The sequence below is a fragment of the Brachyistius frenatus genome, unplaced genomic scaffold, assembly GCF_029030835.1.
Source record: "Brachyistius frenatus isolate BFR_SWC_R1_liver_20210118 unplaced genomic scaffold, ASM2903083v1 Contig_166, whole genome shotgun sequence".
Classification (NCBI taxonomy): domain Eukaryota; kingdom Metazoa; phylum Chordata; class Actinopteri; family Embiotocidae; genus Brachyistius; species Brachyistius frenatus.
This window is the reverse complement of record NW_027210765.1, coordinates 237,501-260,601: the sequence shown is the minus strand read 5'-3', so window position 1 is coordinate 260,601 and position 23,101 is coordinate 237,501. Positions and strand designations below refer to the sequence as shown.

Sequence of the window (23,101 nt, the reverse complement as noted above, 5' to 3'; positions counted from 1 at the left end):
CCTCATGGATGTTTCAAGGCAAGACACACGCACATACCACATATACAGATTAAAATGGATAATAATTGTATGATTCTCAAACAGCGCCCAAATCCAGCCAGAACTCCCATGTATTATTTCTATGTAATCCCTCCAAAAATAGAGTTCAAGCGGAGCAGTCGTTCTCCCGAGCTGCTCCATTCATACACCAGTGTATGAAAAGCTGACTGCATGGACTTTGCGTGTTTGTCTAAGCTTAGGAACTCACATTAGTTCTATTTGGATGCACTGAATCAGAGGAAGCTGCATCACATCGCTTCGACTCCCGTCACAGTTTCCACAAACACAGTTTGCTCCTCCTGTTCAAGTCTCAATTACTGACTTAGCAGAATAGACTAATTTTGTTTCGACTCTCCTGAGAGGCTGTTAATGCAAAGAGAGAAGAATGAGTTGAGAAGGAGAAGAGAGGACTAGTCAGCTCTAAAAATAAATGGTCTATAATTACAGGGTCGACTTTAAAGCGTTGATGTGAGGAAAGTGCAGGAGAGAAGAAGCACAGAGACAATATACAGTGCATGCTCTGTATGCATATACAGATTTGCCCTCGTTGGAGGATTTCCAATGAACAATAAGGGACAGAGGAGATGTTTTTGACATAAGCAGTGCTCTGAACATTTTTCTAGCAGTGTGCGATTTTCAGGAAACAAAAAACAGTTTTCCCCCCTTGACTTAGCTTTTCTATTTCAGTTTTTCATGCATCCCACCCTGATATCATGGAACCTTTTCTGCATGTTACAGTAATCAATTTATTTTTATTTTTTTGGTAAGAAAACAGGGAACCGGTGACAGGAGATGAAGCTGTGTGAGACAAAAGCAACCGAACTCAGCTGAAGTCACAGCAGCTAAGATAGCAGTCCTGCCTCCCCACCTACTGCTCACACAAGGAAAGACAACTAACTGCTCAGTAGGATTTTCAGTCCTCTCCTTCCTTGTGTGTCAGGAAGAAGGGAAAAAAGGAGGATTCGACACTTTAACTCAGTTTGGTGGGTGTTGAACATGTCTTATCATCAATATAATTCAATTAAAATAACCTTACTAGATGTTTATCTTGTCACATGTATAAGAGTAAAATCAATGTGTGTTTACTCTTGTTCGCTTATTACCTTCTACCACACCTTCTTCTTCTGTGAAAAGCAAATCTCACTAACTGTTGTCTAACACTGCCTCTCCTGTTCATTTCCTTTTCATTCAAGAATAAAGCCAATTTATATGGTGACATGGACGTCCTTAGAGTGCTCAATAAATTAGTACTATATCACAAAAGCACAACTGCAATTGCAATTACAATTCAGAGTTCAAGTACAATTTAGAAATACTTGTACTGTATTTGAGTATTTCCATTCATTGCTAAAGTATATTTTTTACATTTAGCCCACGACATATGATTCCACGACATTTACTAACAGCTATTGGTAGTAGTTTGCAGATTAAAATTTTACATTCAAGTTTAACATTGTGTTTCATTTATAAAATTGTATGAATTCTTATATAGTAATCCACACAGTAGTAGGCCTATATAAAGTAAGTCAAATTAGCTCCACCTCAACAAGCACAAGTAATATTAGTCCAATGATTAAAAAAAAAAAAACAGACACGAGTATACCATTTAAAGGGCTATTCTGTTGTTTTTACCTTTGTTAATTTTAGTACAACTTGATGTAACAACTTATTTGCTTTGAAAGCTGTATTTCTAATTGTAACGCAATATTATTAAACTTCGGTGTCTTAAGTATAGGATCTAAACCCCCGCATTGATAGAAAATGCAAACAGATATACTAAACTTGCCTGCACAGTCCTTCCCGTCCATGCTGAATCCTACTGCGCATCTGCACCGTGCATTACGGTGAGCCGGTGAGACAAACAAAGCCCCAGCCCGGTCCTAGCTCGCAACAGTGACGTCAGCGCGCCGCGGCGGTACAGTGACGCGCGGCGATTGGGCGAGCGCGCGAGGCTAAAACTGTGTGGCGGAGTAAAAAAAAAAAAAAAAAAAAAAAAACTGGGACGAACACAACAACAGCTGCGGCCGCATGAAGCTAACTAAAGACACACTCGCACTTTCCGGGCTCACACTGTAAAGATTTCGGGTAAGGAAACCTATTCTTAATCCTTTTTTTTTAAATTATTATTATTATTATTATTATTATTTTGTATTTCCCAAAACCGACGTCAGCTTAAAATTTTGGTCGCAGCCGCTTCCGCCCCTTGCAAGAAGTTTCTTTTGTCCTCTTCGGTCAACAACAACAACAAAACAAGCGAGTCTGCGAGCTCACCGGAGAACATAGGGAGGTGCGAGGGCTGCTTTAACAACAGCGTAATAACAAAAAAAGTCCTTAATGACGTCAAATACCATCCCCTGTTGTTAAAACAAGTCGGTTATCTCGGCTGGTTGTTTTCCCTGAAATACCTTTGGACAGGCTGATTTCAGGGACCGCGCAGGGCGTGTTAGATGGACAGGTTGCTGCATCAACTACAATGGACGATGCCATTTTACGACTTGAATAATTAGTGCTGTTTGACACTAAAATGGTAGCGCATGTCATATTGCCACGTTTATTCCTCCTAACTCTTAATTGTAATATGTATATATATATATATATATATATATATTTAGGACCAAAGGTTAATTATTTTATGAGCAACATGCCTAATGTCTGTTGTCTACTTCACCCAGTCAGGTCCAGACGGTTATTAACCTACTGCTGCATTAAAAACATTATTTTGTGTAGTTTCTGTAGGTATGTGCATCCACTTAAAGACACACTGTCATATGTTGGAGTTTTTTTTTTTTTTTTTGCATCTCTGTTTCTTATATTTCTTGAATCTTACTTCGACAGATGTCACGATGGCTGCAATGTTCTCCATATCAGACAGCGAGTCAGAGCCGTCAGAGGAGGTAGCGGAAGGAGAAAACCACCCACCATCAGCGGGACAGCGGGACCACGTCCCTCAGCGCCACACCCTCACCCTACCTGAGCTCAGAATAGCAGGTAGGGAACTTAAATACGGGGCGTACGAGAAGGGGACGGGTGAAAACTGGTTTACACTGCCGAGACATTTTGGCCACAGAAGAGGCCCAAGCGCGGATATAATGTCAGCAATCTTTGTTTTAGCATCCACGATCGCAACTACGTGCTCCAGATGGGACACAAACAAACTCCGCGTTTACTTTTCTGCCTGGATTTGCGTTAATCTAAACTTGCTCCATCTGTCAGCACCCTGTTTTCTTTCTTCTTCTTTTTTTACACAGACTTTGTTGTGTTTTGTCGTCCAGTTGTCTGCTGTGTATGAAATTTCATGCTCAACATTACTTCCACCAAATTTCTAAATTCAAGTCCGGTGTGTGTCAACATATCATGATGTTGTTGAGGGAGTTCTTTGCTTTATTTCTCCAAGTCAAATTTTGCAGACGTTTTTTATTTCAGCCAGATATATTCTCACATGCTTAAACATTATAATTGTGGGGCATTAAAATAAGATTGTATTGTTAGTTGAAGTGAAACCTAACCTATTGAAAGATGTAAAGAGGGATAATATTGGTATTTTATCCGCAATGTTTTTGTGTACGGTCGCAACTACTAATTAAAATTCCTCTATTCCTACTTTACTCCCCCTCCTTTCATGCTACTTTATGTTGATTTAATCTTGCTCCTGTGAAACATCACAAACCCCTCTCACCTTTGCCTCTTCAATGCAGCGAACGGTCGCATCAGGCTGAACTCGGAGTCCCACGCTTCCACCGTCTCCAGAGACGAGGAGCTCCAGGCCAGGGTGGAGGAGGATGCCGGCACGCCCACTGACGGAGCTCCTTTCAGGGGACGTTCGAAGTCAGCTCCCCCAGCTCTGTGGGCCGCCAAGAAGTACGGCCGGCAGCTTCGAAGGATGAGTGACGAGTTTGACAGCCTGCTCGATAAAGGGGTGAGAATGAGGGGTCAGTGGACGGTTGAAGGGTCAGAGGGATTTTAAAAGACTGATCCAAGGACTGCGCAGCTTCGTATTCGGCATTCAAAATGAATCACAATCACTTTCTGTGTTACGACGGGCATGAGGAAAAAAACAAAAAAGTCGAACTGGTTTATTTTGATCTTCACACTGTGCCTCTGTTTTGTGCAGGAGATGAAGAAGGTGAGGAGTGCCGGGACGGCCAGACAGATGCACCACTCAAAGACCTGGTGGAGCTACCTGTTCAGCCACCAGGAGACAGAGGGAGAGAACAACCACCACGAAAACCACACCCACCGCACCGAGTAGCCACCGAGAGGGGAAACGAGAGCGACGCGAGGTTTCAAGGACGGAGCGGCTGATTGAGAAGACGGCAGTGGGGGAAGCGAAGAGAGCAGGTCGGATCAGAATGATGTGACCTGCGACGGGATGAAGGTTGGCTCAATCAAAAGAAAAGAAAAAAAAAAGAGATATCTAAACACAAAGACGTGGCTAAGTGAGTCCCATCCTAGACGTGCCACTTCTTATATGTCATTGGTAAATAGTTTTTTGTATTAGTGTTAACTGTGATGTAAACGATATTGTTGAGCAGCCCACTGTGCAATGCTCAAGAGTGGGCCAGGCGTGATGATGGACTGTTGGCTGTCTGAATCCCACAGAAAGGATAAAAGTACGAGCCAAGAGAGGAGATATGTTCTCTTAAAAACACAAAGAAAGACTTGCATGGATGAGCAGTTCAAAGATACTTACCACGTCAGTTGTCTCTCACATTAACACTATGCAATATACTGTAGATGGAGAGATAAATAAACACTTGAATATTTAAAAGGCCAAGTTAAATGCTGCTAGAATTCCCTTCCTTATTTTCCTGAGGTCAACACTAGCCTGTGTGAACGAGGTCCAAATGTTTGTGTTTGACTCAAACTTACTAAAATGACCACAGTTGTGTGCCAAAGTAATCTGCAGGCAACAGGAGAGAGTAGAACTAAAAAAAAAAAAGGAAGGATTTTTAAAAGAAAGCATTCAACTTTGGTCTTTTTTCCAGCTTCCTGTCCTGCTCAAGCCAGTAACACTTCAACAAACCTGTACTCGACTATCACCAACAGCTTTACAACTCAAACTTATCAAAAGAAGAACAATCTTGTAAAAGGACAATCTCTGATGATGCAGAAATAATATGTTTTGTAAAACTTCAGGGTTAGATTATAGCTGATGACATTAAAACATACCTATAAAAGCACAAACCAATATGAATCTATCTTTTTAAATCCTCGGATGAGCAAAAAGAAAAAAAAAAAAAAAAAGATCAAACTTTGGAATTTTTACATGTAAATATTTTGTTAATATTTTATCAAACGGCAGGGGTGGGGAGGGGATTATAAGCAAGGCGGTTGAGCCGAAATGTTATTTACGAGGTTACCATGCTAGTTAATAAGTCTGGCTAACCCAGCAATAGGCAGTGTACAATCCATGGCTGTTGTGATCAATGTTATGCGTATTTAAAGAAGCGGTGGAGGGGTGAATTAACTGCTGTACTAGGAGCCGACACACAAGCCTTCAGGCCTCATTTCCTCAGTTCCCAGTGCAGAGAGAGGATCAGTCCCATTTAAACACAAGTGTTGCTTTTTTTTTTTTTTTTTCAATCCAAACTATCTGCAGTTTGTTTAGGAAAATTAGATTCCAGTGTTTAAGAGAGTTGGTTTAAAGGTGGGTTGGCTCACTTTAATGTGCACCGGGACGTGAATAAAAGGGGATTTAATCTATCGAGCCGGAGCTCTAGGCGTGCTGATCTGATGATAAATCTGTAATAGTCAGGGCTTTTACTTGGCACATACGACACAATATTTCCTTTATTAAAAACTCAGATCAGCGCGAATACAGTACACAGCTTGGTAAACCTGATGGGGCTAGTTGTGACTTGTTTATCAATGTGATTCTTGGAAATGGTAATAGGTTTGTTCTACTTGTGTCTTATTCTCTTCCTCTCGACTTGTAGGGTCGAGTTGTGAATTGCTCGGGTGCGCAGGGCTGGAATTTATTACCGTCTTTAAAATTGTATTGCCGGGCTTGTTTATAGCTTTTCTACGACCTGTTTTTCTTTAAATGAGAGGAATTCCAGACAATCTGAAGGGGCGCCACCTTTTTTTTTTTTTTTCTAACGTGAATCCAAATTCCACGTGTTTGGTAACGCGTGTTTCGCGCCGACTGCGCAAGATCAACCGATCGTTCGTCGAGTTTAAACCGTTTACTGTTTTTATGACATCAGATTTCTCAAACATGCCAACAGAGAGCTGCAACATGATAGTTTAGGAACTTTACATTCAACACGTCACTCTGAAATAGACCTGTACTTTGGCACAAGTAGTGCAACTGAATCAGCTGACAAGAGATCGGGGCCACGTTTGAATGCTTTATTCTCCTGACAATGAACTGCCTTGAACATGCTGTAACCTGTGATGTGACACCGCGTAGCCAGCCTTGTCTGTTCACCCAGTTAGCGCCTTAAACTTCACCGCTCGCTGTCTACGCTCGCGACAAAATAGCACAATATATATGAGGAGGTGCGTTCACCGTCACGACTGTTTCCGAAATGTTTTGAGTTTTGATTTTGAGCATTTGTGGCAGTGAACACACCCCAGAGGAAAAAAATAAAAACCTGCCTGAGCACCCGGAGTTTTGCAACCATCCTTAGTTTTGAATCCGGGGATGTCTGTGGAGAAAATTGAATTTTAATATTTCCATTATTTTTGTTGGATTCTTTTTTTTAATTTTTTTTTTAGTTTTTAATGACTTTTGTAAATGTATTTTCTCTACAACTGTGAAATTTCTGGTATATGCTGTCCTGAATAAATAATTTTAAGAGTGGTTTTAAAAAGATTGAGTTTGTTGTGCTTCTTTCAAGTTTTCCAGTAACTTAGAAGTTATCATTTGTTCATTGCAAATTTCTGGTGATTCTTAAATAATTCAAATGAAAATCGAGAACTTAAAAAAAAAAATTGTAAAACGGGTTGTTTTGTGTCTATGTCCTTAAGGCACATTGATATCCATCAGCCTCTCCTCTAATTGGCTGACTCTTTTCTGAGTGGCGCACACCCGGGCCAATCACAGGCCTCCTTTGGGCTTTTAGTTTGCGGTAGATGGAATGACTGCTCGGTCTTTACTTCAAGACCAAAGGTTGGGCGATGAATGGGCCGTGCTGATGGCGGATATACAACACAAGTTTGAGTTTGTGACATCACAAACTCGGTGTGACAAGACAAATTCACAGAAAGAAAACAGGCTGCATGTACTTTCACAGGTTTTATCGAAAACCTAGACCTCCTTTATGATTTAACATATTTAGGCATCTGAATTTCTACAATACAGGATTATTAAATGATAGCACATGATCAGATTTGTAAACAGAAAAGTTTTGTCATCTGGCAGCAAACCTACATGTACTAACTGAAAGGGCTCTGGGTAAATCCTGGCATATTGGTATTAGTAATTTTGCGACTTAATGAGCAACGTTACCTAAACTGATCTCAGTGTGTTCTGTAATTTTGCTTCAATACTGAAGATATTAAATTGTGTATTTGTGACTGTTGATACTGAAGACCTGAAGAAGAGAATTTGTTTCCGTAAATTGGTGCTTCAGACGACATCTGATGAATCCCAGCAGTACTTCTGGCCACAGTCCAAAGCTGACATCCTGTCCATGTCCACGTCGCTCAGTGTGAAGTCAAACATCCGGGCGTTACCCTGTATCCTGTCTGGGTTTGACGACTTGGGCAGCACCGGGACGCCCTGCTGCACCGCCCAGCGCAACAGAACCTAGAGGCGAGCAGAAGACCTCAATGTGCGCGATGAAACACTGGTTTTAAATCCAACACCGAGTCCGTGAGGTGGGTCGGTGGTAGTGTTGGGAGTGGGCTTACCTGTGCAGGTGTGCGTTCGCAGTTCTTTGCCACCTCCGAGACCACGGGGTCAGTGAGCAGCTTTCCTTTCCCCAAGGAGGAGTACGACTGGAAACACACTCCGTACTCCTCGCAGACACTCCTCAGCTCTCGCTGGCACAACTGTGGGTGAAACTCCACCTGAAGAAAGAAAAACACCCACAAATAAAAGTGTAAAGTTTCTAACGAGCTTCATATCCTCAGAACACAAACAACCTGAATCTGTTTGTGCAACATGTTGTGTCCTTCACTGCACGTTGTCTGTCCTCCTTTCTCTCTGGTGCGCCGTACCTGTAGTACTGCAGGAGTGATTTTACAGTTCTGCATCAGTTCTCTCATGTGTGCTGGTGTGTAGTTGGACACTCCGATGGCCTTCAGCTTCCCCTGGCCATGCAACTCCTCCAGTACGGCCCAACTCTGAGCTCGGTTTCCTGGGATCAAATATTGATTAAGACCTCGTCGTCGCTGTTACTCAACTGCAGCTCCAATGCAGAGGAGGAATGTGAAAAGACATCTTGAATGTGTATAAATCACTCCGCACAACTGGCAAAAGCAAAGAGTTACTTCAGATGCTTCACATCTATTTTCACACACACCGTATTGTTTCCGAGGAAACGGTGACGTAATCTGAACTCTACCTGGGTTGCGTTGGTCAGCCACTGCCAGACCCTGCGTGCCAGGCCAGTGGATCAAGTAGAGGTCGATGTAACCCAAGTCCAGCTGAGACAGGCTCTGAAGGGCCCCCTCCAAGGCCCTCTCGCCCTGATCCTTAGGGCCCAGCTTACTGCAGCAAGGAGCAGACAAAGAGAGACTGTTTGCACCACTAAAAAAAAAAAGGCAGCTTCAGCGCCTCCACTTGTTCACAAAGGAAACAAAAACAAATCATGTGATGTAGTTGTGACCTGTAAGCCAGTAGAAACATGATTTGTTTCATTTTACTTCAACTTTAACTGATGGGTGTTATCTTCTAACTGTATTCAAGATGACACATGTTCAAAAAGTGTGCCGTGTGCTTCTGGAGGCCGTGTGCCTCACCTGGTTATGAAAACATCCTCTCTGGTCAAGCCATATTTGGGCAGGAGCTCCCTCAGGGCTCGGCCCAAGTCAGCTTCGTTCCGGTAGACGGCCGCGCTGTCAAAGGCCCGGTAACCAGCGGCCAGAGCAGCATCCACAGCCCGAAGCACTTCTTCAGAGGCAACCAGCTTGTAGGTCCCCAAACCAAGGAGGGGCATCTGAACCCCTGTATTCAGGAGGACAGAAGGGGAGGACAAGGAGGAGGACATCTGGTCTGCAAAACACTGTCAAAGGAAGAGAGAGTTCAGTGATTTGATTTTTAGTTAAAAGAAATGTGAAAACAAAACATATCAGAAACACATTATTATTATTATTATTATTTAGTAGAGTATAAACAATCTAAAGAGAGTCTGGAGAGTATCTTCACCATGAATTGGATTGGATTATGCATTGCAGAAATCCGTAATTCAGTTCTTCTTAGTTGAAAATCATTTTTAAGATACCCACAACATCATTCATGTGTATGGGGTTTGTCATTATAGATATATACAATGCAAGTGCAGATACCCGGACTGAATTATGACTGTCTGTAATTAAGCTTCATTTATCTACCTGAATTCTGACGGGTCATAATTCCAGACAGAAGTGTCTCAAATTGGGAGATATCTTAAAATTTCATTCTGCCTTGTCAACATGCAATTAGATATTCCTTGTTATAGTTTTGACAAGACGAAATGATGGGATATCTGCAACGGAATTGCACATATTAGTAATGGCAAACCCCAAACACATTAATGGTAAAAGTGGGGTCCTGGTTTGTCCTGGGAAGATTTACATAGTGGATATCTGAAATGTTCTTTTTGACTTGGAATAATTTAATTATATATATATATATATATCTGCAATACATATCTAGTCCAACAATTAAATGTTAAAGAACCCATCCAGGTATGTTCTAAAATGTATACAATATAAAGAAAGCAGTAAAAAAAAAGTACGTAAAAAGCATTAAGATGACATCCAGTCCTTCTCACTGATAAAAAGTTCCAGAATCTATGAATATGAAAATATATATTTAATTTCTAATGAGGTCTCATACTTAAAAAACACTGGAGCATCAAAGTATACAAACATGTTGACATCATGTAGAGTTCTCGTTTCAATACACAACGATGACGCAGCAATTATTTGCCTTTGAACGTCACAAGTAACGTTACAGGTGAAGCGACTTGATGGTAACGAGCGGAAAACTACTATATGGACGTCACTGTTTTAGAAATGTACATTTTCCTTCCCACCTTTTGGGTCGCCACGGGTGAATTCTTATGAAAGATAGGTGCACAAAATGGCAACGTCCTGTCGTCCGTCCACGGACTAAAGAAAAAGTTAATAAATGGGAACGTCGCGAGCTAAATAAAAGGAAAACGTAACTTCAGTTTGACCGGCGAACAAACATTTCGCGCACTCTTTTGCAGCTACTTCTGGTATCCGCCGCGCATGGTCAGCTGACACTCACGTGATATAGACAGTTGGCGCGGTTTTTCCCGTCACCGTAGTGACAACCTTCTCCGACACCGCTGATTGGAAGGAGAACTTAGCCAATCGCGGCAGCCCGAGCGCCCAGAAGGCGGGAAATTCGCCCCGTCCGGCGAATCTCGACACGAGTTTAGCGTTTGATTGACGGGCCACGTTTTTTTAGGACACAGCGAAATCCTGGTGGACATTTTACTGTCGACATTACGGTAATTTTAAGAGGAAAAGAGTGAGATTTATTTTTGAGTCAGCAAAAACAGTACTGTATTTGAAATGTATACCATCCTTAGTTTTATTGAATAAGTGTGGAGAAAATTAAATTTTAATATTTCCATTATTTTTGTTGGATTCTTTTTTTTCTTTTAGTTTTTAATGACTTTTATAAATGTATTTTCTCTACAACTGTGAAACTTCTGGTATATGCTGTCCTGAATAAATAATTTTAAGAGTGGTTTTTAAAAAAAAATTGAGTTTGTTGTGCTTTTTCCAGTAACTTAGAAGTTATCATTAGTTCATTGCAAATTTCTGGTGATTCTTAAATAATTCAAATGAAAATCGAGAACAAAATAAAATGTCTGTGTCGTTAAGGCACATTGATATCCATCAGCCTCTCCTCTAATTGGCTGACTCTTTTCTGAGTGGCGCACACCCGGGCCAATCACAGGCCTCCTTTGGGCTTTTAGTTTGCGGTAGATGGAATGACTGCTCGGTCTTTACTTCAAGACCAAAGGTTGGGCGATGAATGGGCCGTGCTGATGGCGGATATACAACACAAGTTTGAGTTTGTGACATCACAAATTCACAGAAAAACACAGACTGCATGTACTTTCACAGGTTTTATCTAAAACCTAGACCTCCTTTATGATTTAAAACATTTAGGCATCTGAATTTCTACAATACAGGATTATTAAATGATAGCACATGATCAGATTTGTAAACAGAAAAGTTTTGTCATCTGGCAGCAAACCTACATGTACTAACTGAAAGGGCTCTGGGTAAATCCTGGCATATTGGTATTAGTAATTTGGCGATTTAATGAACAGCAACTGATCTCGGTATGTTCTGTAATTTTGTTTGCGACTGTTGATACTGAAGACCCGAAGAACAGAATTTGTTTCCGTAAATTGGTGCTTCAGACGACATCTGATGAATCCCTGCAGTACTTCTGGCCACAGTCCAAAGCTGACATCCTGTCCATGTCCGCGTCGCTCAGTGTGAAGTCAAACATCCGGGCGTTACCCTGTATCCTGTCTGGGTTTGACGACTTGGGCAGCACCGGGACGCCCTGCTGCACCGCCCAGCGCAACAGAACCTGGAGGCGAGCAGAAGACCTCAATGTGCGCGATGAAACACTGGTTTTAAATCCAACACCGAGTCCGTGAGGTGGGTCGGTGGTAGTGTTGGGAGTGGGCTTACCTGTGCAGGTGTGCGTTCGCAGTTCTTTGCCACCTCCGAGACCACGGGGTCAGTGAGCAGCTTTCCTTTCCCCAAGGAGGAGTACGACTGGAAACACACTCCGTACTCCTCGCAGACACTCCTCAGCTCTCGCTGGCACAACTTTGGGTGAAACTCCACCTGAAGAAAGAAAAACACCCACAAATAAAAGTGTAAAGTTTCTAACGAGCTTCATATCCTCAGAACACAAACAACCTGAATCTGTTTGTGCAACATGCAACAAGAGGTCCAATGAGCTAAACTGTTTCTTCAACAGGTTTAGTTCACCACCCTCATCTGTCTCCTCCACACCTTACACCTCCCAAACACCTCTGCTGCCTCCCCCCTCTGTCCCCCCTGGTGAGCTGCATAGAGCCCTCAATCTCAAAGGGCTCTTCCTCCATCAACACCTTGACCCCCCTCCCTCCCCCTCCCTCTCTGTGACGACTGGCCATGTTAGGAGACAGCTGGAGAGAATCCACCAGCACAAGGCTGCAGGACCTGACGGCATCAGCCCCGTGGTCCTGAAGACCTGATGCCGTCCAGCTGGCCGAGGTCCTACAACACCTCTTCAACCTGAGCCTGAAGCAGGAGGAGGTCCCGGTGCTGTGAAAGACGTCCTGCCTGGTTCCTGTCCCCAAGAAGACGACTCCATCCGGCCTCAACGACTACCGACCGGTTGCCTTCACATCTCATGTGATGAAGGTGCTGGAGAGGCTGGTCTTGGCCCACCTCAGACCGCTGGTGAAATCTTCTCTGGATCCTCTGCAATTTGCGTACCAGCCTCATGTGGGAGTGGACGACGCCATCATCTACCTGCTGCAACGAGCTCAGTCTCACCTGGATGGAACCGGTGACTCTGTGAGAATCACCTTCTTTGATTTCTCCAGTGCATTCAACACCATCCAACCACTGCTACTGAGTGAGAAGCTGCGGGTGGTGGGGGTGGACACGTCCACCGTCTCCTGGATCACTGACTACCTGACAGGCAGACCACAGTTTGTCCGTCTGGGCAGTGTGCTGTCTGATATGGTGGTCAGTGGTACTGGAGCTCCTCAGGGAACTGTTCTGTCTCCCTTCCTGTTCACCTTATACACATCTGACTTCCAGTACAACTCAGAGTCCTGCCATCTGCAGAAGTTCTCTGATGACTCTGCAGTGGTGGGATGTATAAGGGATGGACGGGAGGACGAGTACAGGACGAGTACTGGGCAGTAGTGGAGGACTTTGTGGAGTGGGCGGGTAGAAATCACCTGCTCCTGAACGTGGCCAAGACCAGAGAGATGGTGGTCGACTTCAGGAGGAAGGCGACGGCTCCACAACCGCTGAGAGCTCTGGGAGAGGAGGTGGACATGGTTGAGGAGTACAAGTACCTCAGTGTCTCCATCGACAACAGACTGAACTGGAAGACCAACATCAATGCTGTCTACAAGAAGGGGACGAGTCGACTCTTTTTATTGAGGAAACTTCAATCCTTCAATGTGTGCAGCAAGATGTTGGAGATGTTCTACCAGTCTGTTGTGGCCAGTGCTTTGTACTTCTAGTAGTCTGCTGGGGGAGCAGCATTGGAGCCGGTGACACCAACACACTTAACAGACTGGTTAAGAAGGCCGGCTCCATCATCGGCTACAAACTAGATAGCCTGGAAAAGGTGGTGGAGAGGAGGACGCTGAGGAAACTAGTATCCATATTGGATAATCCTGTCCACCCTCTCAACCACCTGCTGCAGGGACAGCGGAGCACTTTCTCCAAAAGACTCCTCCAGCTCCGCTGTCACAAGGACAGATACAGGAGATCATTCCTGCCGACCGCAATAAGATTGTACAATAACTCACCTCTGGCAAAATCCATCACATAACAATAACACCGTTGACTGTGTTTCTTGGTTGTTTGTATATAATATATATAGATATATACTGTACTGTATATACTGTGCATTTTATATTTTATATTTTTTACTGCTATTTTATTGCTTTTCTATTATTATCTTATTGCTTCTGTATGCTGCTGTAGCGAAAAAATTTCCCCTCGGGGATTAATAAAGTAACTACCTAACCTAACATGTTGTGTCCTTCACTGCACGTTGTCTGTCCTCCTTTCTCTCTGGTGCGCCGTACCTGTAGTACTGCAGGAGTGATTTTACAGCTCTGCATCAGTTCTCTCATGTGTGCTGGTGTGTAGTTGGACACTCCGATGGCCTTCAGCTTCCCCTGGCCATGCAACTCCTCCAGTACGGCCCAACTCTGAGCTCGGTTTCCTGGGATCAAATATTGATTAAGACCTCGTCATCGCTGTTACTCAACTGCAGCTCCATTGCAGAGGAGGAATGTGAAAAGACATCTTGAATGTGTATAAATCACTCCGCACAACTGGCAAAAGCAAAGAGTTACTTCAGATGCTTTACATTTGTTTTCACACACACCGTATTGTTTCCGAGGAAACGGTGACGTAATCTGAACTCTACCTGGGTTGCGTTGGTCAGCCACTGCCAGACCCTGCGTGCCAGGGCAGTGGATCAAGTAGAGGTCGATGTAACCCAAGTCCAGCTGAGACAGGCTCTGAAGGGCCCCCTCCAAGGCCCTCTCGCCCTGATCCTTAGGGTCCAGCTTACTGCAGCAAGGAGCAGACAAAGAGAGACTGTTTAGGGAAAAATCTGTATGACCACAGCACCACTAAAAAAAAAAAGGCAGCTTCAGCGCCTCCACTTGTTCACAAAGGAAACAAAAACAAATCATGTGATGTAGTTGTGACCTGTAAGCCAGTAGAAACATGATTTGTTTCATTTTACTTCAACTTTAACTGATGGGTGTTATCTTCTAACTGTATTCAAGATGACACATGTTCACAAAGTGTGCCGTGTGCTTCTGGAGGCCATGTGCCTCACCTGGTTATGAAAACATCCTCTCTGATCAAGCCATATTTGGGCAGGAGCTCCCTCAGGGCTCGGCCCAAGTCAGCTTCGTTCTCGTAGACGGCCGCGCTGTCAAAGGCCCGGTAACCAGCGGCCAGAGCAGCATCCACAGCCCGAAGCACTTCTTCAGAGGCAACCAGCTTGTAGGTCCCCAAACCAAGGAGGGGCATCTGAACCCCTGTATTCAGGAGGACAGAAGGGGAGGACAAGGAGGAGGACATCTGGTCTGCAAAACACATGTTTGAGTGGAGGGAGGCTTTAAAAAAGGCTTTTAAAAAGGCTTGCAGTACAAACACTGTTAAAATGACACAGTTGTTATAATGATGGTGTCGTTCAAAAACACTGGAGCATCAAAGTATACAAACATGTTGACATTATGTAGAGTTGTCGTTTCAATACACAACGATGACGCAGCAATTATTTGCCTTTGAACGTCACAAGTAACGTTACAGGTGAAGCGACTTGATGGTAACGAGCGGAAAACTACTATATGGACGTCACTGTTTTAGAAATGTACATTTTCCTTCCCACCTTTTGGGTCGCCACGGGTGAATTCTTATGAAAGATAGGTGCACAAAATGGCAACGTCCTGTCGTCCGTTCACGGACTAAAGAAAAAGTTAATAAATGGCAATGTCATAACGGAAAACGTAACTTCCGTTTGACCGACGAACAAACACTTTGCACTCTCTTCTGCAGCGACTTCTCGTATCCGCCACACATGGTCAGCTGACAGTCACGTGACAGACAGGTTTTGGCCGTCACCGTAGTGACAACCTTCTCCGACACCGCTGATTGGAAGGAGAACTTAGCCAATCGCGGCAGCCCGAGCGCCCAGAAGGCGGGAAATTCGCCCAGTCCGGCGAATCTCGACACGAGTTTGGCGTTTGATTGACGGGCCACGTTTCACGTGTTTTCTTTTGGTTTTCCACTGAACTAACAGTCCACCAAATGATAAATTAATTTGCTCATTTTTCTGATTTTATTAGGGCAGTCAGTCATGGCACTGCAGGCTTTTTCCTTCCCTTTCCCAGAAACAAGAATCTTTAAAGCTGGTAGTTTCATCTACAAGTTCAAGATCAGAGGAGGCACCAGCTACAGGCAAGGCAGACCTAGTTATCCACTACTTTAAAAAAAAAAATTATTGCAACTTTCAATTTAGATGTAGTCCACGTCCCTACATTGTTTGGTCGCGAAGACAGCAAAGTCAAATAGAAGTGAAGGCTCAGTATAGAGGAGGCCAGACAAGACAAATAGTACCAACTATATATACAGTCAAAGCTTTTCAATGCATGTCTTGCTTTGGCAAAAAGGTATTATCAAAAAGTGATATATTATATTTAAAAAGACTGCGTGAGCATATCTAATGTGTTTGGTATATTTCAGGGAAGAGGAGGTTTTGGGAGAAAACTGCTTCAATCAGGAATTGGAGGTAATTACAGATGCTGCTTGCTTTCCACACTCACCGTCAGTATTCCCACTCGTTGTTTTAACACACAAGTCTTTTTTTTTTTTTTTCCCAATTTGCCTTTTTATGTATTTCCCGCTTTCTGTCTCACTCTTTCCAGGAAATTGTCAGAACTGTTCTCAGCAACCTGGACAGTCTGCAGCCCTTCTCCACCACCCACCACACGGTCTTTCCATGTATCCTTCACGTCACTTTGTTCAACCATCAACCTGTTTACACGCCCGTCTTCCTTCCAGTTCAGTCCAAAGCTCTGTTACTGTGATATACCAGAACAAAAGGCCATATTAAGAGAAAAAAAAAAAAAATAAGATCAGGATGTTCTTTTTCTTCCGCAGTAAGTAGATAAATAAAGTTGAAATGTTAAAATTAAAGTTAAAATGTTGAGAATAAAGTTTAGATACGATATCAAGAATATAATTTAAATGCTGTACGCCTGGCACAGATACTGAAAGTTTGACTTTAATTTGAACATTTTTGGTCTATTCTCAAAATGCAAAATAAAAAATTGGGGGCAAAATTTCTCTTATTGTCAATTTTTCCTTGATGTGGCCCCAACACTTCTTCATAGATACACGGGCATGAGGTCAGATGAGGAATCTTGCCACCAGTTTTGACCAATTTTGCACCACAGTTGAGATTTTTGGTTTCCTGTCGTAGCGAATCTGTAACGACATGCAGCAGTGGTCACCAATGATAAGCTCACCGCAGTGTGCTTTTAGTACACGGCCATGGCTCCCTGTGTTATCACACTGCACTGAAATCCGGCGCATTTGCTTTACCGTGGCGTCCAGATAAGAGGCGGTGGGAGGGTGTGTGCCGACACGCTGAGACGAGGATGAGAGTCTACCCGTTTATCCTGATCCTCTACTTGGAGAAAAACACGCAGCCTGGTGAGGATCTGCTGGATGAGCTCCCAGCTTTGCTTTACACCTGAAAGTACTGCATGTGTATTGTGTGTTTGTTTTTTTTGATGGACCAGGATAATCTCATCCTGATTGTCTGAGGTGGTACATGCAGATTTTTTTTTTTTTTTTTTTTTTTTTGTGCGTTCATGTCTGTGAAACTAATCCTGAAAGTCAGCTGTGATAAGAAACTCATAAAATGCCCATAAGATCCTCTCCGGGCCTGATCACATCTCACATGGGTTCATTTATCTTGTTTCAGGAAAGCAAGCAAAGAAGAGATCAAGTCGAGTGAGTTGTTTTTATACTCCTCGTACAACAGAGTGAGAGTGCTGCAGTTTTACTACCAAACTGTGTCCTCTGATACAGAATGTGTCCGGTGTCAGGTTGAAAAACACCAGTACGGTTTATGTGTCTCTGCACTGCAGAGGAGTTATTGTGAACATGCGATTTAAAGTTAAAATCCAGCCCATTTTGGTGTTCATTCATCTCTGTGGTCATTTTGAGGCTGTATTTTGTGACAGGTGTCTTGTAGTACAGCATCTGGTATTTCTAATATAAAGCTGTAGCTTGTGTGTGCTGAATATGTCCTATATGATATTGACCGAAGTGTATTTTTCTCTTGGAGGACGAGGTGATGCAGCAGCCCGAGTCAAAGCGCTGTAATAGAGATTCACCACTAGAGGACGCCATACTAAAAGATTTGATCGAGGACATGGACACTGAATTCAAAGGGCCAACAGCTGGGTGAGTCTCCTCACTTTCTGTATCACATCTGTCAGCTGTCGGCTGCATTTGCTGTTTGTCACATTTAAGCTTGAGACAAAAACGTATTTATGCTTCTCACAGTAAGTTCCATTAAATCTCAACTTAACATTCAGAAAATCTCTGCATATAAATGTATTGAGTCATTTCAAAAGTAGTAATCCTTCTGGGACAAGTCAGTGTGGTAATGATATCGTATCAGCTTTAAATCATCAACATCTACACAACGGGTATTTACTCATTGGCTTGAATTTAAACTATGATTCTGTTTACAAGTGTGTATCTCACTCAAAAACTGGTGCTGATGATATTTGCTGAGTTATGAGTTTATAAACCAGCCTCTCAAATAGGGTTATATGTGTCCAAGAGAACAATGCAATCAATCAATCAATCGATCTATGAACGAGTGGACCGTCTCACTTCACCGCCAGAGCTGTGAAAACATCTGTGAGTGAGTGAGAGATCAAAGTTACACCGCTGGTCGGATTATTGCTGCGACTTTTCAAGTTAAAAGCCCTCCAGTTTCACGAAGTAGCTCTCAGAGGAAGAAAAGTCAGAGACCCCCCCGAATCTAGAATAAAGCCTCAACAACAAGTTGAGAGAGTGCAGTGTCTCTTATCTCACAAAACTCTGTCTTTGTGTCAATCAAGTCTTTGACAGAGTAGAAATAAGCATGGCTGAAATATTTGCCACTGTTTTATTTTATTTACTCCTCCTCAGTGTAAACAGTATGTGTTGCTGTATTAAGATGATGCAAGCAATAAGCAGACGCTTGTTCAAACTAACATCATACACACACACACACACACACACACACACACACACACACACACACACACACACGCTCCACTGGTTCATGCAGTTATAAAACAGAAATGAGGCGAACGGGCGCCACCTCAATCACACTGACAGTCAGATCAGTGGGGCGAAAATGATTATTTCAAATGCGTGCACACACGTACACACACACACACATAAACAAGGCTTTGTCCTCCGCCTAGTTTGTATTTAACTTGTATAAACAGAATTGTGTCCTGTTTTTTGAACATGAGGGACACACACTCAGATGCACAAACTGTGTAAACATCCTGCAACCAGCAGAGCCTCGAGCATCAGCACGAGTTCACAGGAAATCAGGTTTCATTGAGCATTTCTCATTGAATTACATCCACCACACTGACCGGTACATTAACATGTCATTAACACACAAAGGTTCAAGTTCAGACTCCAGGTAAAGCACACACACACACACACACACACACACACACACACACACACACACACACACACACACACACACACACACACACACACACACACACACACACACACACACACACACACACACACACGGGAAGCCACTGCATTAAGTTTGTGTAGTGATTGTGTTTGTACTGTGTGTGTGTGTGTGTGTGTGTGTGTGTGTGTGTGTGTGTGTGTGTGTGTGTGTGTGTGTGTGTGTGTGTGTGTGTGTGTGTGTGTGTGTGTGTGTGTGTGTGTGTGTACATGACACCCTGGAGCGACAGATGGTTTGTTTTTGTGTTAAACCTGCTGGAAAAATGGGAGCAGAAGAGAAGGAGTCTCAGAGAACAAGTGTGGACGTAAAATGGACAGAAAAATTAGAGCTTTTATATTTATTCATTATTCTGATGCGCCGTTCTTCGTTTTTCACTGTGGTGCAATTTATATTCTACACAAAATGAACAAGACATGGATGAAAAACTTTGCTTGATGAATTGGAGGAATATGTTTAAGGCAGGACTGAAGTGAACTCCTTCTTTTTCAACCTCTTTTCTACTGCAACAGGACCAGAGAACTGATTAGTCTTCTCAGGAAAAGTCCCCATTGGTCGTCTGGTTTTCCTCTGGGAGCCTCATCTGGAGGTTGAGGGTCATCGTTGAGGGTTAGAAGAGTATTGCTGAAGTTGTAAGGCTCTCTGTATACGGTTCTCATGAATTGGTCAGATTTTTTTTTTTTTTTTTTGTCCAATTCTAGAGTCTTCTTGAGGAAAACTTGTGATTGGCTTCAGTCACAGGAACACTGAGTAGTTTCACTTCCCTCGTAGATACTTTGAAAACTCAACAACTCGTCAGCAGGTCCTCAGACCTGTCGTCAGACTCAGGCTTCATGTCGTGTCAAAGTGATGTTTAGCTGATAAATGATACTAGATCCAGAGTTTCAAACAGCGGAAGGGGCTGGCTGCTGACTGTGCTACACTGGCATAAACCACAAGTGTACATCAGACCCCTCGGGATATCTCGTAATCACAATAATTAAAGCGAACGCAACCAACCTCCCCAATATTTGTGGAACCTTTCAATTTTGCAAAATTCATGAGATTTCTCTGTATTTAAGTTACTCAACAGAAGCTCTGCTGAAGGTGTTTTGGCACCTTTCCAAACAAAACTTCTACTTAATCCCCAACTCTTCATATAGTCAGTAAATCTCTCATCTCACCATCAAAACAAACCACATCAGTGATTGAAAAAAGCAGCAAAACAGGAAGTGATTGATCTGCACTTACATAGCACCTTTTTGCCTCAGAGGTTTACAATGCACTTTACAATGTGTGTCTACCATTCTCACACACAAACACACCAAGTGAGAAGAGCTTCCATGCAATCTAGAGCAAGTGGACAACAAAATTTTGACGCAAATCAAATCACAACTTAGCAAGTTGCATCAGCCACAATTGTGAGAAAAGCCGATGCTAAAAAGCAAAAAAAGAATAGGTGAAATTGTAGAGGGACTGGACTTAAACTATTTGCAGGGTGTTCCTACAGTTTGTGGAGGGCTTTGGTGCTGTGGGGGGGATAGAGGGCAGTTATCTCTACTGGAAACCATGTGTTTTCACATCATTTTAAACCATTATTTATCTAAAAATGCACGGACTGCCATAAAAATAATAAACAAAAAACATTGGTAAAACAAAGTTTATAGTGAAGGTACAGCTGCTGTACCTTTGTGTTACAACGGAAGGCAAAATGCTGCATTTGTACATCTGGGATGTAAAGTTTCTGCTGGACTTATAAAACACACAGCACTTTCCCTGATGACTGTTTCCACCTACCAAACAGCGTTGTTAGCTGAGGGAACATTATGTGCGTTTGAACCCGGTGACCTTTGCCTGTATTGAAATTAAGAACAAACAGCCGTGTTAATGACTGATTGAAATGTTTGCAGCCTGTTTAACAACCGTACAATCACACTCGTCAACCAGGAGCATCAGGCAGAAAATTGTTGGTGTCGGCTGAAATATCAGATTTTTAACTTACCAAAGTGTAACTAAAGGTCTTTGGAGGCGACGCGCCACCCGACACCCACTGATTTAAATAGAAACGGGGACACTGACAGATAAGCACTGGTTTTAATTATATGAAATTATTTTCCTCTACATACCCTATTCTTTTCGTTACCATTTTCATTCGGTTATACAAGTGCTCTTCTGCTCTGCTCTGGTGATCACCACATTCACAAAGAACTTTTCTTTTCAAAGAAAGTTCCTTCGATTTTCGACATGGGTTTAAATCCCGTAGAGGTTTCTAACTAAAGTGAAGGTTGTGTCCAACTTACAGCGAGGTGGACTTGTGCAATCTGCATGCAGAGAGAGCGGTCAAAGGAGATCCAGGACACGTTGACAAGGTGATTCTCTTCATATTCATTCATTCGGTTACTCACAATGTTTAGCTGATTACCTGATTTGTCACTCTGTTCCACGTCAGACGAAGGAGTCAGTCATTTCATCTTCCAATTTCAATCTCATACCACTCTTTCATTTCCTCTCTAACACACACACACACACACACACACACACACACACACACACACACACACACACACACACACACACACACACACACACACACACACACACACACACACACACACACACACACACACACACACACACACACGTAGCATCTCTGTCCTTATTGCAGCCCCGGGCTAACATTAGCGCAGACAGGTAGGATAACAAGTGTGATTAAGGTTAATAATGGCATTACATCAGACAGAGAGTGCACGAGTGACTGTGAGAGTGTGTGTATGTGTGTGTGAGAGTGTGTGTATGTGTATGTGAGAGTGTGTGTGAGAGTGTGTGTTTCTTGTGATGTGCTTCAGTTTGATGAGCAACAAAGTCCTAAAATTACCCTCCCGTTCACGGCTCATCCTGTATTTGTCCACTTGGACTTTTTCCACCTCTTCCTTCTTTATCTTTGCTTTTTTCTTTTTTTTTTTTCTTTCTTTTTTTCCTCAACATTTGTTTCAAGTGGAAAAAATGATTTAAAGTAGTTATGTCAGCCCGTTGAGTTATTTATTTTCTTAACACTGACAAGGAAGTGCTAATACAAGTCTGCAAGCTTTAAAAAGGATTAAGTTTGAAAGCTGTGGTGATCTCAAGCAGTACATTATTCATGCACAAATAAGTTCAATAGGAGAGTTATAAAAACAATTTTATAACTTAATACCAATTTACAATGATAATGGTAGAAGATTTACGACTCTCAATTTGTGGGAATATTTTAAAACATCCTCAGCTTCAGAAACACGAAAGCAGGCTTTTCATTTTTCAGTCGCGACGACGACTTTACAAACGGAGATGACGGCTTTTGTGAGCAGGCGCTGTTAGCTCTACGTAGCGAGCCATCTGTGTGAGTTGTGTGACGTGTCAGCGCCACCAGAGAGTGAGCAGCTTTTTCTAGTTTACGACCATTTTAAGTCTCTCTCCCACAGAAGGGGACGAAGGCGCCGGACAATCTCCCGCTGAAATCGGGTGTCGGCATGATCGGAAGAAGTGTGAGTCCAGGTGAGGCGCGGCCTGAGGTAGAGCCGGACATGGGCGAGGAAGAGGAGGGGAGACCCGGGACGCCTGTGAAGCGGGGTCTTCTGGCTAAGCTGGCCAGGTTGGTACGACAGCGCAGTGTGCGGTGATCAGGTTGCCACGGCAGCCGAACAAGCAGCAAAGTATTGTGTTGTGTACCGATGCTACAGACAAAAGTTAAAAAAGCGAAGCGAAGAGCCTTTCGGCACACGGCAGGGTCACACTCAGACCTACCTGCGGAGAAGATGGCGAGGTCGTCAGCTTATTTGTGAAACTGATTGACTTCGACATCCGCGGAAGAAACAAGAGCTGATTTGTGCCGCAGATCTGCGAGAAAAGAAG

The 23,101-nt window shown here is 43.1% G+C and overlaps 4 protein-coding genes across 4 annotated transcripts in view; 2 read left to right on the top strand and 2 right to left on the bottom strand.

Moving 5' to 3' along the window:
* Positions 1-1,978: 1,978 nt before the first annotated feature.
* Positions 1,979-5,617, top strand: badb (BCL2 associated agonist of cell death b). The gene is made up of 4 exons (XM_069717012.1): positions 1,979-2,124; positions 2,875-3,027; positions 3,735-3,955; positions 4,151-5,617. The coding sequence occupies exons 2-4, from the start codon at positions 2,883-2,885 to the stop codon at positions 4,286-4,288; spliced, it is 504 nt and encodes a 167-aa protein (XP_069573113.1). The 5' UTR covers positions 1,979-2,124; positions 2,875-2,882; the 3' UTR covers positions 4,289-5,617.
* Positions 5,618-7,296: 1,679 nt separating this feature from the next.
* LOC138631792 (glyoxal reductase-like) lies at positions 7,297-11,171 on the bottom strand. The gene is made up of 6 exons (XM_069716972.1): positions 10,227-11,171; positions 8,950-9,212; positions 8,553-8,698; positions 8,206-8,345; positions 7,897-8,055; positions 7,297-7,792 (listed from the first exon to the last, which is right to left on the bottom strand). Exons 2-6 carry the CDS (start codon positions 9,195-9,197, stop codon positions 7,613-7,615), a joined length of 873 nt encoding a protein of 290 aa, XP_069573073.1. The 5' UTR covers positions 9,198-9,212; positions 10,227-11,171; the 3' UTR covers positions 7,297-7,612.
* Positions 11,172-11,278: 107 nt separating this feature from the next.
* On the bottom strand, positions 11,279-15,536 carry LOC138631791 (uncharacterized oxidoreductase YtbE-like). The gene is made up of 6 exons (XM_069716971.1): positions 15,338-15,536; positions 14,780-15,032; positions 14,360-14,505; positions 14,013-14,152; positions 11,878-12,036; positions 11,279-11,773 (listed from the first exon to the last, which is right to left on the bottom strand). Exons 2-6 carry the CDS (start codon positions 15,025-15,027, stop codon positions 11,594-11,596), a joined length of 873 nt encoding a protein of 290 aa, XP_069573072.1. The 5' UTR covers positions 15,028-15,032; positions 15,338-15,536; the 3' UTR covers positions 11,279-11,593.
* A 269-nt stretch (positions 15,537-15,805) lies between these two features.
* LOC138631793 (membrane-anchored junction protein) overlaps positions 15,806-23,101 on the top strand; it is a 7,672-nt gene continuing 376 nt past the window's right edge. Inside the window, exons 1-8 of the mRNA XM_069716973.1 lie at positions 15,806-15,906; positions 16,192-16,237; positions 16,374-16,449; positions 17,065-17,163; positions 17,438-17,466; positions 17,804-17,922; positions 21,516-21,582; positions 22,672-22,841. Of these exons, the coding sequence (XP_069573074.1) occupies positions 15,806-15,906; positions 16,192-16,237; positions 16,374-16,449; positions 17,065-17,163; positions 17,438-17,466; positions 17,804-17,922; positions 21,516-21,582; positions 22,672-22,841 (707 nt within the window). The remainder of the gene's footprint in view (positions 15,907-16,191; positions 16,238-16,373; positions 16,450-17,064; positions 17,164-17,437; positions 17,467-17,803; positions 17,923-21,515; positions 21,583-22,671; positions 22,842-23,101) is intronic.

What these genes read in the sequence shown, in the direction of transcription:
- LOC138631791 (XM_069716971.1), bottom strand. Translation starts at nt 15,027, where the DNA reads ATGTCCTCCTCCTTGTCCTCCCCTTCTGTCCTCCTGAATACAGGGGTT. An exon ending in GGCTGACCAACGCAACCCAG is followed by an intron (nt 14,153 to 14,359) that starts GTAGAGTTCAGA and finishes ATTTGATCCCAG; the next exon opens with GAAACCGAGCTCAGAGTTGG. An exon ending in TCACTCCTGCAGTACTACAG is followed by an intron (nt 12,037 to 14,012) that starts GTACGGCGCACC and finishes TTCTTTCTTCAG; the next exon opens with GTGGAGTTTCACCCAAAGTT.
- badb (XM_069717012.1), top strand. Translation starts at nt 2,883, where the DNA reads ATGGCTGCAATGTTCTCCATATCAGACAGCGAGTCAGAGCCGTCAGAG. An exon ending in ACCTGAGCTCAGAATAGCAG is followed by an intron (nt 3,028 to 3,734) that starts GTAGGGAACTTA and finishes TCTTCAATGCAG; the next exon opens with CGAACGGTCGCATCAGGCTG. An exon ending in ACAGCCTGCTCGATAAAGGG is followed by an intron (nt 3,956 to 4,150) that starts GTGAGAATGAGG and finishes TGTTTTGTGCAG; the next exon opens with GAGATGAAGAAGGTGAGGAG.
- LOC138631792 (XM_069716972.1), bottom strand. Translation starts at nt 9,197, where the DNA reads ATGTCCTCCTCCTTGTCCTCCCCTTCTGTCCTCCTGAATACAGGGGTT. An exon ending in GAGGATGTTTTCATAACCAG is followed by an intron (nt 8,699 to 8,949) that starts GTGAGGCACACG and finishes TCCTTGCTGCAG; the next exon opens with TAAGCTGGGCCCTAAGGATC. An exon ending in GCGAACGCACACCTGCACAG is followed by an intron (nt 7,793 to 7,896) that starts GTAAGCCCACTC and finishes GCTCGCCTCTAG; the next exon opens with GTTCTGTTGCGCTGGGCGGT.